At 49.0% G+C, this 12,196-nt stretch overlaps 1 protein-coding gene across 1 annotated transcript in view; it reads left to right on the top strand.

Annotated features, from left to right (window-relative positions):
* LRBA (LPS responsive beige-like anchor protein) overlaps nt 1–12,196 on the top strand; it is an 825,317-nt gene that overhangs the window by 38,447 nt on the left and 774,674 nt on the right. The window contains exons 2-3 of the mRNA XM_069744053.1: nt 9,025–9,256; nt 11,125–11,225. Of these exons, the coding sequence (XP_069600154.1) occupies nt 9,025–9,256; nt 11,125–11,225 (333 nt within the window). The remainder of the gene's footprint in view (nt 1–9,024; nt 9,257–11,124; nt 11,226–12,196) is intronic.

Below are 12,196 nucleotides of genomic sequence, written 5' to 3'. Positions count from 1 at the left end.
TCACCCTTCTCGTATCCTATGTCTATTGCTGTAGCATGGCTCATCCTTCTCATATCATGTGTTTTTCTTTATCGCCTCTCATTGGGGGACACAGGAACCATGGGTGTATGCTGCTGCCACTAGGAGGCTGACACTATGCTAATAAAAAAGTTAGCTCCTCCTCTGCAGTGTACACCCCACCGACTGGCATTATACTCTTCAGTTTAGCTTAGTGTCAGTAGGAGGTGGACACGGGTCTTTCATCAGACCCTTATCTACCTCAATGTGCGTCGTTTCCTTTCAGGTTTCCGGAGGGATACAGGGTGAACAGTCACACCTGTAGTCCCACAATGCGGACTATGAGTACGGTGTGTACTGCCACCCCGTATCCTCATAGATCCCTCAGCAGGACCAAGATCCTAGCACACAAGCGTGCTCAGAAGTCCGGTCCTGCATCCGTCCCCCACCCACTCGCCCACCAGAGCCTGTCGGTCGCGGAGACGAGGACGTCCATCAGCCCCTGGACGTCTGATACCTTCCAGGTTAGTACCGGCGTGGGATGTCTAAGGTGAGTATATTACCTAACGATCCACTGTGATACCCATCCCACAAATTCACAAAGAAGTGCCTTATTTAGGGGTTTTCAGGTGCAAGTCACCTTACCTCCTTTCTGGAGCTGGGCCCATTTCTTTCAGCCGCCGCACTGCTTCTTTGGCGGCGGCCGCCTTGCCCCTGTGCCGGCGTGGCTTCTTTACCACTAGCCGCTGCACAGCTGGTCCTGCCGCTCTCAGCGGCGTCCTTGCCATCAGTGCGGCCCTCTCGGTCTGCCACACTGCTTGCGGCTGCCCGGCTCCGGCCGCTGCAAGCGGCCGTTCATTATTTTCTTCAGTGTGGCGGCTCTGCTAAACAGCCGCCGCACCGCTGCGGTCCCTGCAGCTACTTTTCCCAGGCCGCTGTATGCGGCCGTCCAGCCCGTTTTTTGGCGCGGCGGCTTGCAGGCCGCCACACCGCTTTGTGCCTGCTGCGGTGTGCGGCGTCTCAGCTGCCGCCCCGATCCCTCCCTCAGTCGCCGCGGCCTTTTCCGGCACCTAGCTACTTCCGGTGCCGGACTCCGCCCCCTTCTCCTCTTCGTCGGGCGGGCTTTTCTCCCGCCCGACAACCTCTCTGGGACAGGGGCACAGGTCCCGCCCTTTTCCCCACCCACCGGCGCCATCTTGGAACACGAGGTTCCTCTGCACCTGTCGCATTTCTCAGCGGTCAGCTTCCTCTGATCAGACTGCAGCAGAAGCCCACATCCCCTGCTAGAGGGACTACCTTTGCCGGAGGTCCATTCATCAAGCCGGACAGCTCTCTGAATTCCTTTCTCATCTACCGTGAGTAGCTCTGCACTGCAGACTGACACCCTCCCCTGCCCCACTGTTCCCTAACCCGCTGGCATTTCTTCAGGGATCTTTTAGTCACGTACTTTGCATGTTCGTCCTGTAACAGCTAGCTTCCCTCAGGTCAGTCCTCCCCGCTGTGTCAGTCCTGCAGCAACCCGATTGTTCCCACCGCCCAGGATCCCCCGGCTGTTCCGCCCGAGAGTGATCCCCCCCCCCCCTCCATCCCAGGCTGGGCCTCCTCTCTGTCACAATCGGTGGCCGATTTAACACTGGTGTCCCAAACCCTGGTGGCCGCGCTGGATCGTTTATCCCTGCAGACCCCTGCAGTGGCCAGCGGGTCGCAGGAACCGCCGCCCGAGCCCTCCTTGATAAGCCACAAAAGGTCCAGACAGGAACGTCGGTCTGAGTCCTCTTCTCGCTCCATCTCGCCACACGGCCCTCCCCTGCGGTCGGCGTCCCCTCGACCCTCCTCCCCTGAGTCAGGCGAGGCATTCTCTGATGCGCCCTCGGAGGATATTTCGGAGCTGGATTCTAACCAAATCGCCACCATGAGGGAGATGGTCCAGAATCTCATTGGGGCAGTAAACCAATCCTGTGGCATAAAAGATCCCTCTACGGAACCCGCAGATCAGGCGGTTTCTTTAGACGGCCAGACCACCTTCCAAGTTTTTTGCTCCTCATCCTGAATTTGAGGAGATCATGTCCAGAGAGAGAGAGAACCCCACTAGGCATTTTCAGAGGGGAAAACGCCTGGGTGTGCTATATCCCTTTTCTCCAGAACTTACCGCCAATTGGACGGTCTCTCCCTCGGTGGATCCACCTGTGTCCAGGCTGTCCACCAACACGGTGCTTCCTCTGTCCGGCGGAGCATCTCTGAAGGACTCTAACGATAGGGCTATAGAATCCTTGGCAAAGTCAGCTTTTGAAGCGGCTGCAGCGGCTATGTGCCCAGCTTTTGCTTCCACTTGGGTTTCTAAATCCATCTCCATATGGGCCAAAGGGCTCCGTCGAGGTATCCTGGACGGGGCGCCTCCCGTGCAACTAGCGGAGCTTGCCAACCAGATTTCCCACGCTGGTGAATACCTGGTCTCTGCCTCCCTGGATGTCGCGTCTTGTGCGGCTCAGGCTTCCAGCAATGCCGTTGCCATCCGCTGCACCGTTTGGCTCAAGGCCTGGCAGGCGAACTTATCTTCTAAAAAGTCCCTCACTAGTCTGCCCTTCCAGGGCTCTCGTCTCTGTGGTTCCCAGCTGGATCAAATCATTAAGGACGCCTCCGGGGGTACAAGTTCTCTTCTCCCCCAGGCTAAGCTTCGTCGCCCTCATCCTAGACGGCAGTTTCGCTCTTTTCGGCCCTTTCGTCGCTTCGCTGCATCAAACTCCTTTTCCCAGCAGCAACAGAGGCCACAGGCACGTCAGGAGAAGAAGGCGGTGTCCTTTAGGCCCACTCCGTCCTGGCGTCCTCGCTATTCCCAGGGTAGATCCTCCAGGCCCAGGACCGGAAGATCCACCTCGGCATGACTCTCGACAAGACTCCAGCCCAACTCCCAGGTTGGGTGGCCGTCTTCTCCTATTCAGGGACGTCTGGATTTCCGCAGTAGAGGACGCATGGGTCAGGGAAGTTGTATCCTCTGGATACAAGATAGAGTTCGCCTCCCGACCCAGGGATCGTTTCTTCCAATCCCGTCCTCCAGGAGATCCCGCTCTAGTTCCGGGCTTCTTTGCAGCCATCGCTTCTCTGCTCAAATCCGGGGTAATCGTTCCCGTCCTAGAGAAAGAACGGTTCTCGGGTTTCTACTCGAACCTTTTTGTGGTACCGAAAAAAGACGGCAAGGTTCGCCCCATTCTGGACCTCAAATTGCTGTACAGGAGAGTTCGCCTGAGACACTTCAGGATGGAATCCCTTCGTTCGGTAATTGCTTCCAGGGAGGCCCAGGAATTTCTATGCTCAATAGATATCCAGGACGCCTACCTCCATGTCCCGATATTTCCCGGACATCACCGTTTCCTGTGCTTCGCAGTGCAACGAGAACACTTTCAATTCGTCGCCCTGCCGTTAGGTCTCGCAACCGCGCCAAGGGTGTTCACGAAGATCATGGCGGCGCTGATGGCCATCTTGAGAGTTAGAGGCTTGGTCCTATTTCCATACCTCAACGACCTCCTCATCAAGGCTCCGTCCTTTGCTCAGGCTCACGAAAGCCTGTCCATTGTTCTCGACACCTTAGCCCGTTTCGAGTGGCTGGTCAACCGGAAGAAGTCCTGCCTTTATTCCCTCTCAGCGCATCATCTTTCTGGGCATGCTTTTCGACACTCGTCAGACCAGAGTCTTCCATCCCAAAGACAAGAGATCCACTCTTTGTCGGGACATACGCTTGCTCCAGGGTCCTCGGCCTCCCTCCCTCCGATCGGCCATGAAGGTTCTGGGAAGGATGGTAGCTACATTGGAAGCGATTCCCTTCGCCCAATTTCATTCGCGACCCCTTCAGCAAGCCATTCTGTCTTCTCCCTGTATCGGCCGATCAGACTCTCTTCTCGGGTCAAGCGGTCCCTCAACTGGTGGCTGACGTCACCTCTCATCTCCCAGGGCAGGTCCTTCCTTCCAGTTCTCTGGCAGGTAGTGACAACGGACGCCAGCCTGTTCTGCTGGGGTGCGGTTTTTTCGCCACCTGACGGTTCAGGGCCGTTGGTCGTCGCAGGAGTCATCTCTGCCAATCAATGTCCTCGAAATTCGGGCCATCTTTCTGTCCCTCCGCCACTGGGTAAGGATCATCAGGGGCCTGCCAGTCCGGATCCAGACGGACAACGCCACGGCTATGGCATATGTCAACCATCAGGGGGGGACCCGGAGCTCCTTGGCCCTTGCCAAGGTATCCAAGATCCTCCTCTGGGCAGAGGCAACGGTTCCGGTGATATCCGCGGTGCATATCCCCGGCGTGGACAACTGGGCCGCCGACTTCCTCAGCCGCGAGGGCCTCGCGGCAGGGGAATGGTCCTTGCATCCGGAGGTCTTCCATCAGATTTGTCTTTGATGGGGCACTCCGGACGTGGACCTCACGGCGTCTCGAATCAACAGGAAGGTTCTGTAGTTCGTCTCCAGGTCCCGCGATCCTCTCGCAGTGGGCGTCGAGGCTCTGGCCATTCCTTGGTCACAGTTCGAGCTGCCCTACCTGTTCCCACCCCTTCCATTACTTCCCAAACTGTTGAAGAAGATCAAAGCGGAAGGGGTGCCGGTCATCCAGATCGCCCTGGATTGGCCCAGGAGAGCTTGGTTCGCGGAGCTCGTCAACCTTCTCGCGGACGCTCCCTGGCGCCTTCCAGACAGGCCCGATCTGCTGTCCCAGGGTCCGATCTGCCACCCGAATTCTCGGTCGCTCAGTTTAACGGCGTGGCTGTTGAGACCGCGGTTCTAAGAGCGTCCGGCCTTTCGGACCGGGTGATTCACACCATGATTCAGGCTCGGAAGCCTTCGTCTCCCAGGATCTACTACCGTACCTGGAAGGCTTACTTTCGTTGGTGCGAATCCAACCGCGTTCCGCCTATGGTTTTTTCCCTGCCTTCTCTTTTGGCCTTCCTTCAGGCAGGACTGGATTCGGGCCTGGCTCTTAGCTCCCTAAAGGGCCAGGTTTCTGCGCTTGCCATCCTCTTTCAGAAGAGCTTGGCCTCTCGGCCACAGGTTAAGACCTTCTTTCAAGGAGTAGCCCACGCTGTTCCACCGTACAGAGCCCCTGTGGACGCATGGGACTTAAACCTGGTACTGGACGTTCTGAGGGTTTCCCCCTTTGAACCTCTTAGGGAGATTCCTCTATCTGTTCTATCTTGGAAGGTGACCTTTCTTGTGGCCATCAAGTCTATTCGCCGCGTTTCCGAGTTGGCGGCCCTGTCTTGCCGTCCTCCGTTTTTTGGTCATTCACCAGGACAAGGTGGTCTTCCGGCCTCCACCTTCTTTACTTCCTAAGGTGGTTTCCACCTTCCACCTCAACGAGGACATTGTTCTACATTGTTCTACCTTCCTTTTGTTCAGCTCCGACTCATCCTCTGGAGCGATCGTTGAACAAGCTGGACCTCGTCAGGGCAGTGAGGATCTATCTGGACAGAACGTCCACTTTCCGGAAGACTGATTCTTTTTTCGTCATTCCTGATGGCACGAGCAGAGGCCAACCGGCTTCTAAAGCGACTATTGCTCGCTGGATCAGAATGGCAATTTTGGAGGCTTACCGGGTCAAGAACAGAGTGCCCCCTCCTGGGATTAAGGCTCACTCTACCCGGGCAGTCGGCGCCTCCTGGGCGGTGCACCACAGGGCTTCCGCCCTACAGCTTTGCAAAGCGGCAACTTGGTCTTCCATCCACACGTTCGCCAAATTTTACAAGGTCCATACCTACACTTCGGCGGACGCCGGCCTAGGCAGAAGGATCCTGCAGGCGGCAGTAGTGAGTCCTCTGGCCTGATGGAAGTCTGTTTTTTCCCGCCCTAGGGACTGCTTTGGGACGTCCCATGGTTCCTGTGTCCCCCAATGAGAGGCGATAAAGAAAACAGGATTTTTGGTTGCTTACCGTAAAATTTGTTTCTTGAAGCCTCCATTGGGGGACACAGCTCCCTCCCAATGTTTCTGTTGTTATCTGTTCTATGACTGTTCTCACGTTTACAGTTCTCAAGTTTGTGGTTATGGTTTTTCAACCTTTTTCTTTTCTCCTACTGCTTTCTCACTAACTGAAGAGTATAATGCCAGTCGGTGGGGTGTACACTGCAGAGGAGGAGCTAACTTTTATTTGCATGTCAGCCTCCTAGTGGCAGCAGCATACACCCATGGTTCCTGTGTCCCCCAATGGAGGCTTCAAGAAACAGATTTTACGGTAAGCAACCAAAAATCCTGTTTTTGCTGTAGCGCAGTTAACTCTTCTCGCATTCTATGCCTCATGATGTAGTATTATTCAGCCTTAACGTATCCTATGCCTCTTGCTGTAGCACGATTCACCCTTCTCATATTTTACACCTCTTGCTGTAGCATGGCTCACCCTTCTCACATTTTACACCTCTTGCTGTAGCACGGTTCACCCTTCTCATATTTTACACCTCTTGCTGTAGCACGGTTCACCCTTCTCATATTTTACACCTCTTGCTGTAGCATGGCTCACCCTTCTCATATTTTACACCTCTTGCTGTAGTACGGTTTGCCCTTCTCATATTTTACACCTCTTGCTGTAGTACGGTTCACCCTTCTCATATTTTACACCTCTTGCTGTAGCACGGTTCACCCTTCTCATATTTTACACCTCTTGCTGTAGCATGGCTCACCCTTCTCATATTTTACACCTCTTGCTGTAGTACGGTTTGCCCTTCTCATATTTTACACCTCTTGCTGTAGCACGGTTCACCCTTCTCATATTTTACACCTCTTGCTGTAGCACCGTTCACCCTTCTCACATTTTACACCTCTTGCTGTAGCATGGCTCACCCTTCTCATATTTTACACCTCTTGCTGTAGTACGGTTTGCCCTTCTCATATTTTACACCTCTTGCTGTAGCACGGTTTGCCCTTCTCATATTTTACACCTCTTGCTGTAGCACGGTTTGCCCTTCTCATATTTTACACCTCTTGCTGTAGTACGGTTTGCCCTTCTCATATTTTGCACCTCTTGCTGTAGCACCGTTCACCCTTCTCACATTCTGTAGCACGGCTAAGGCCTCTTTCACACTTCAGTTGTTTGGCGTCCGTCTAAAACCGCCATTTTCCTCAAATAACGGATCCGTCAATTTTTTTTTTATGGATCCGTTATTTTCCCATAGACTTGCATTAGCGACGGATTGTGACGGATGGTCGTCCGTTCCATCTGCCATGCGACGGTTCCGTCGAAATTTGGCGGACGTTTTCTGGACATAGACGGACATTGAAACGTTTTTTTGTCAACGCCGAAATGGCGGATCGCGACGGATTTGTCGCGTCCGCCATTCCATAGAATGGCCACCTATGGGTGATGGATCTGTCGTAACTGTCATTTCGACGGATCCGTCGCCCCAATCCGTTTTTTTCAATTGCGCATGCTCCAAAAAGTAGATACTTTTCCCAGACAACCCCCAAGTAACGGATCCGTCAAAAAACCGGATCCGTTAGAACCGTTTTCTCAACAATTGTGACGGATCCGTCACTATGTCGGAGGTGACTGACGCCAAACAACTGAAGTGTGAAAGAGGCCTCACTAGCATTCAGAGCAGGGATGCATGACTCTGGCTTATAAACCCCCAAGCGATGCATACAGTAAAGATGAATTAAGGAAAATGTCCAGCACCTAGTAAATAAAAATTACAAATTTTATTGTATGTCTAGGTAAAAAAAACAAAAAAAAAAACAAAACTCAGCCTGTGAGTTAAGCGTCTATAGACTTGTAAGATGGAGATTAACAGGTGTGACTTAAACCGTGACATCTTTCACAATAGATTTGATTTACTTTTTTTGTACTTTTTTTTTTTTTCTCATAGCAACCAATCAAACTGCATCTTTTATTATTTATTATTATTATTATTATTTTTTTTACGAATTTAAAATGAACTCTGCATTGTGACTATGCTATGGCTTAAAATGACAATTTTTCTTTCAAGCAGGTTAATGTATGTCGACGTTATTGAGTTTCATGAACTAATTGAGCACGGAATGAAAAAAGTTTTATGCATTCTCTTGATAGTTGTTGTTGAAGCTGTGCAGAAAAGTTGCACAAATTGGAATTGTTGCTGCAGTGCTGAACGGCTGTGCATAGATTGTAGCACTTCTGTTCTCATTATACAGGACCATATTGTATTACTTTCGTCATAATTTTTTTTTTTTTTTTTGTGGCCTTTATACAACTGTTCTAAAGCAAATTGCTTATTTTACAGGGTAGTTTTATTTGTGGTTTAGGCTGTTGGCCACTGAGGAATCTAATCTTTGGTAAATAAGAAGGGCAAGCTGCCTTTAGTGTTGTGTTTTATTTTTTTAATTTACAATGTTTCTGATATAATTCTGTAGACATTTAATGCACCTGGGGCTGATCTGTTAACGGCTGCAGATATTAATTAGCATTTTCGCTTGGAGTTAAATATAACAGAATTCTACATATATATTCAGTAACGATTTAAAGAAAAAAATAAAAAATAAAATAAATATATATATATATATATATATATATATATATATATATATATATATATATATATATATATATATATATATATATATATATATATATATATATATATATTGTGGTTCAGCAGACAATGTCCATATTGTCCCTCTGAAAGGTTTTCCTATGGAGCCAGAATGATGTCTTCCAGTGAGATCTTATCTGATAATTGTCTGTTTCTATCCTGAGGTTGTGTAACCCGTCGTCGGCGAATGAGACATATGATGCAACTGCGCGGTCGGTTCCCACATGACTCTCTACAAGGTGTTATGCAGATTGTGCATTATCACTCATTAGTTTCCGGGGTTTGCCTGCGTATCAAGCCTCTGTTCTATACTAGATTGTGGTATGGAGTTTTTAAAAATAAATACATAGTTTGGCGCCGCATGTTAGGAATCTTAGTGATTGTCTTTACACCATCTTCTGGCAAAAGGCCACCTCATTCATGTCACAAAGTGGTGTAATTTGTTCATTTTGTTTAGTATGAACAATACTTTTCCCATTGTATTTGCAGCTTGTCGGAGGGCAGTTTGACCTGGAGATGAATTTCATCATTCAAGAGGGAGACAGCATTATTTGTATGGTTGAGCTGCTGGACAAATGTGATGTCACCTGCCAAGCAGAAATCTGGAGCATCTTTACTGCCATCCTGAAGAAAAGCATTCGCAATCTTCTCATCTGTACTGAAGTTGGCTTGGTTGAACTTGTTTTGAACAGAATTGACAAGGTCGATGGCATGATTGCAGGTAATAATTGATGGCAAGTGGGGTGCCTACGGAGCCGTAGGTACTATAGAACCACGTAATACAGAGATTCTCCCCTAGAAATAACGCTTCTAAAGCAAAATATTTTTGTAATACAGCAATCAATCAACAAAGCATCTCCTGATGTAATTGAGGGCATACATAGATGTAGGGTGATGCTTTAAAGGGAATCTGTCACCCCAAACATCGTATATGAGCTAAGGCCACCGGCATCAGTGGCTTATCTACAGCATTCTGTAATGCATTCTGTAATGCTGTAGATAAGCCCCGATGTGACCTGAAAGGTAAGACAAACGGGTTATATTATACTCACCCAGGGGCGGTCCTGCTGCGGTTCGAGTCTGATGGGTGTCACGGTCCGGGTCCGTCTCCTCCCATCTTAATACGATGATGACCTCTTCTTGTCTTCCTGTCGCGGCTCCAGCGCAGGCGTACTTTCTCTACCCTATTGAGGACAGAGCAAAGTACTGCAGTGCGCAGGCGCTGAGCCTCTCTGACCTTTCCCGGCGCCTTCGCACTTCAGTACTTTGCTATGCCCTCAGTAGTGTAGACAAAGTACGCTTGCGCCGGAGCCGTGGCAGGATGACAAGAAGAGGTCATCAAATGAAGATGGGAGGCAACGGACCTGGACTGTGACGCCCATCTGACTCGAACCGCAGCAGGAACGCCCCTGGGTGAGTATAATATAACCTGTTTTTCTTACCTTTCAGCTTACATCGAGGCTTATCTACAGCATTCTGTATTGCTGTAGATAAGCCCCTGATGCCAGTGGCCTTGGCTCATATACGATTTTTGGGGTGACAGATTCCCTTTAATATGTCCACCCTATGCACTCGTAATAAAGAAACACTTCCTAGATTAATGAGACCGGTATCGTACCTCTATGGAAACCTATGCTGATTTATGCCTGGCTCTAATAAACTGCTCAGCCAAAATGACACCCAATAACACCTGTACTCTCCGTTGCTGTCGCTGTTCCAGCAGTGCCGCCACTGGCTCTTCTGGAGCTAACTGGACATTGTCACTTGATCACTGTGGTCAATCAGTGCTGGCTTCACTCTCCCCTCTTTTTCCTTTAAACAAATCAACACCCCCAGAGGAATAAGAGCCGCAGCTGCAGCACTTCTTATAGATGTTAATTACATTCATAGAAGAGGATAGTGAAGCCAGCGCTGATTGTTACACAATCCCTGCGGCCAATGTCAAGTAAGTGCCAATGTGGACATAGCTGGAATGGCACTGGAAGTGATGAGTGTTAATTTACTGGGGAAAAGACATTGGGATCCAAAAGGGGTTGTTCAAATACTACACAATCCCTTTAATTAAATGTGTGGTTCCTTAATGCCAAGGATCAGAGAAGTTCTAGTGATTTTTGTCGTCGCTGTACTTTAAAAAAACAAAACATTGAAACCTTCAAAACCTGGATCAGCGCTGTAACTGGAATCTGCCAGTGGTGCTTAATAATTGGCCACTAGGTACGTTTCCTCATTTTTAGTATAATTCCATATTTTTGAGTGAAAAATAATTTGGAGCGTAATACATGCTCAGTGGGGGGGGGGGTGTCACTGCTGGAATCTTTATTTAGTAGTATTCGATAGTTATATATAAAATTCTTTTTACATTCTCCATTTTTAAATAAACACGAAGAAAAAATGTAGCCTCTTTGTATTGTATGATTGTTTGTACGGCTCCATATTTCTCTACAATGGAGATGACGTTCATTTTTTTTATTTAGAATTACTGTACATTCTTTATATCCCCAAAACACATTTCACTTCCTCCCCAAAAGTTTAGTTCTCTTGTTCTCGTTTCCCTTGTGAGCCTTTCCTGCCTTGTTCCTTCTGTTGCAGATCTGCTGGTGGACATGTTGGGGGTGCTAGCGAGCTACAGCATCACGGTCCGCGAACTAAAGCTGTTTTTCAGTAAACTTCAGGGAGAAAAGGGGCATTGGGTAAGAGAAATGTCTTACAGCAAGCTGTAGCTGGTTATTGGTGGAATAATAATCTCTTCTCTTATTAATGAGGTATTCTAATTTGCCTAAATTACAGAGATATACATTGAGGAGTGGCTGACTTGTATATTTATATATGCCAATCTGTAGCCATACCACGACATACCAGCCAGGTGATTGGGGGGTTAAGCCTACATTTTGTGGGTGCAACAAGAGCTTACGTCCATGTGAACAGAACCATCCGCATATATTTTGCGGTGTAATATGAGAGCAGCATAATGAAGGGGCAGAGATCTGTATCACTTACTAGGCTGCTTGCTGTCATTTTGATTAAATTACTGTTTTCTCTGCTGCAGATTAACCATACTCTAATGCTGAGCTCTGTATAACCCCGCCCACACCACTGATTGACAGCTTTCTGTGTTCACTCTGCATAGGCAGAATGCTGCCAATGAATGATGGGGGGTTGAGTTTTACAGAGCAAGGTGACTACATGGCACAAGTCAGCTAGTTTTGTACGGATAATCCTGCTGATAAAGCGCTGATTTTGTTAAAACCGTATAGCCCAGACACATCACAGGAATCGGGGTCTATGTCCTTATATCATATTCTCAGACTACAATAGCGAAAACTTTCTCACTGATTCCCTTTTAAGGGATATTTACTTAGTTCTTTTAAGTGATATTTACCCCTCTTTCTCCTCTGCATGTGTGGCAGATGATGGCTGAATATCACAGCCATCATCTGCCCCAAGTATCATGCGCACTCAGTTTCTGAGCTTACGTCAATCATGACATATGATGCAACTGTAAGTCATATGTCGGGGGTTAGGGGACGCATGGCTCTTAATGAGTAAAGGCCCCGTCACACTAGACGATATCGCTAGCGATCCGTGACGTTGCAGCGTCCTCGCTAGCGATATCGTCCAGTGTGACAGGCAGCAGCGATCAGGCCCCTGCTGTGCTGTCGCT

This window comes from Ranitomeya imitator, chromosome 1 (genome assembly GCF_032444005.1).
Source record: "Ranitomeya imitator isolate aRanImi1 chromosome 1, aRanImi1.pri, whole genome shotgun sequence".
Lineage (NCBI taxonomy): Eukaryota > Metazoa > Chordata > Amphibia > Anura > Dendrobatidae > Ranitomeya > Ranitomeya imitator.
The sequence above is the reverse complement of the archived record's forward strand: the minus strand, read 5'-3'. Positions and strand labels throughout refer to the sequence as shown.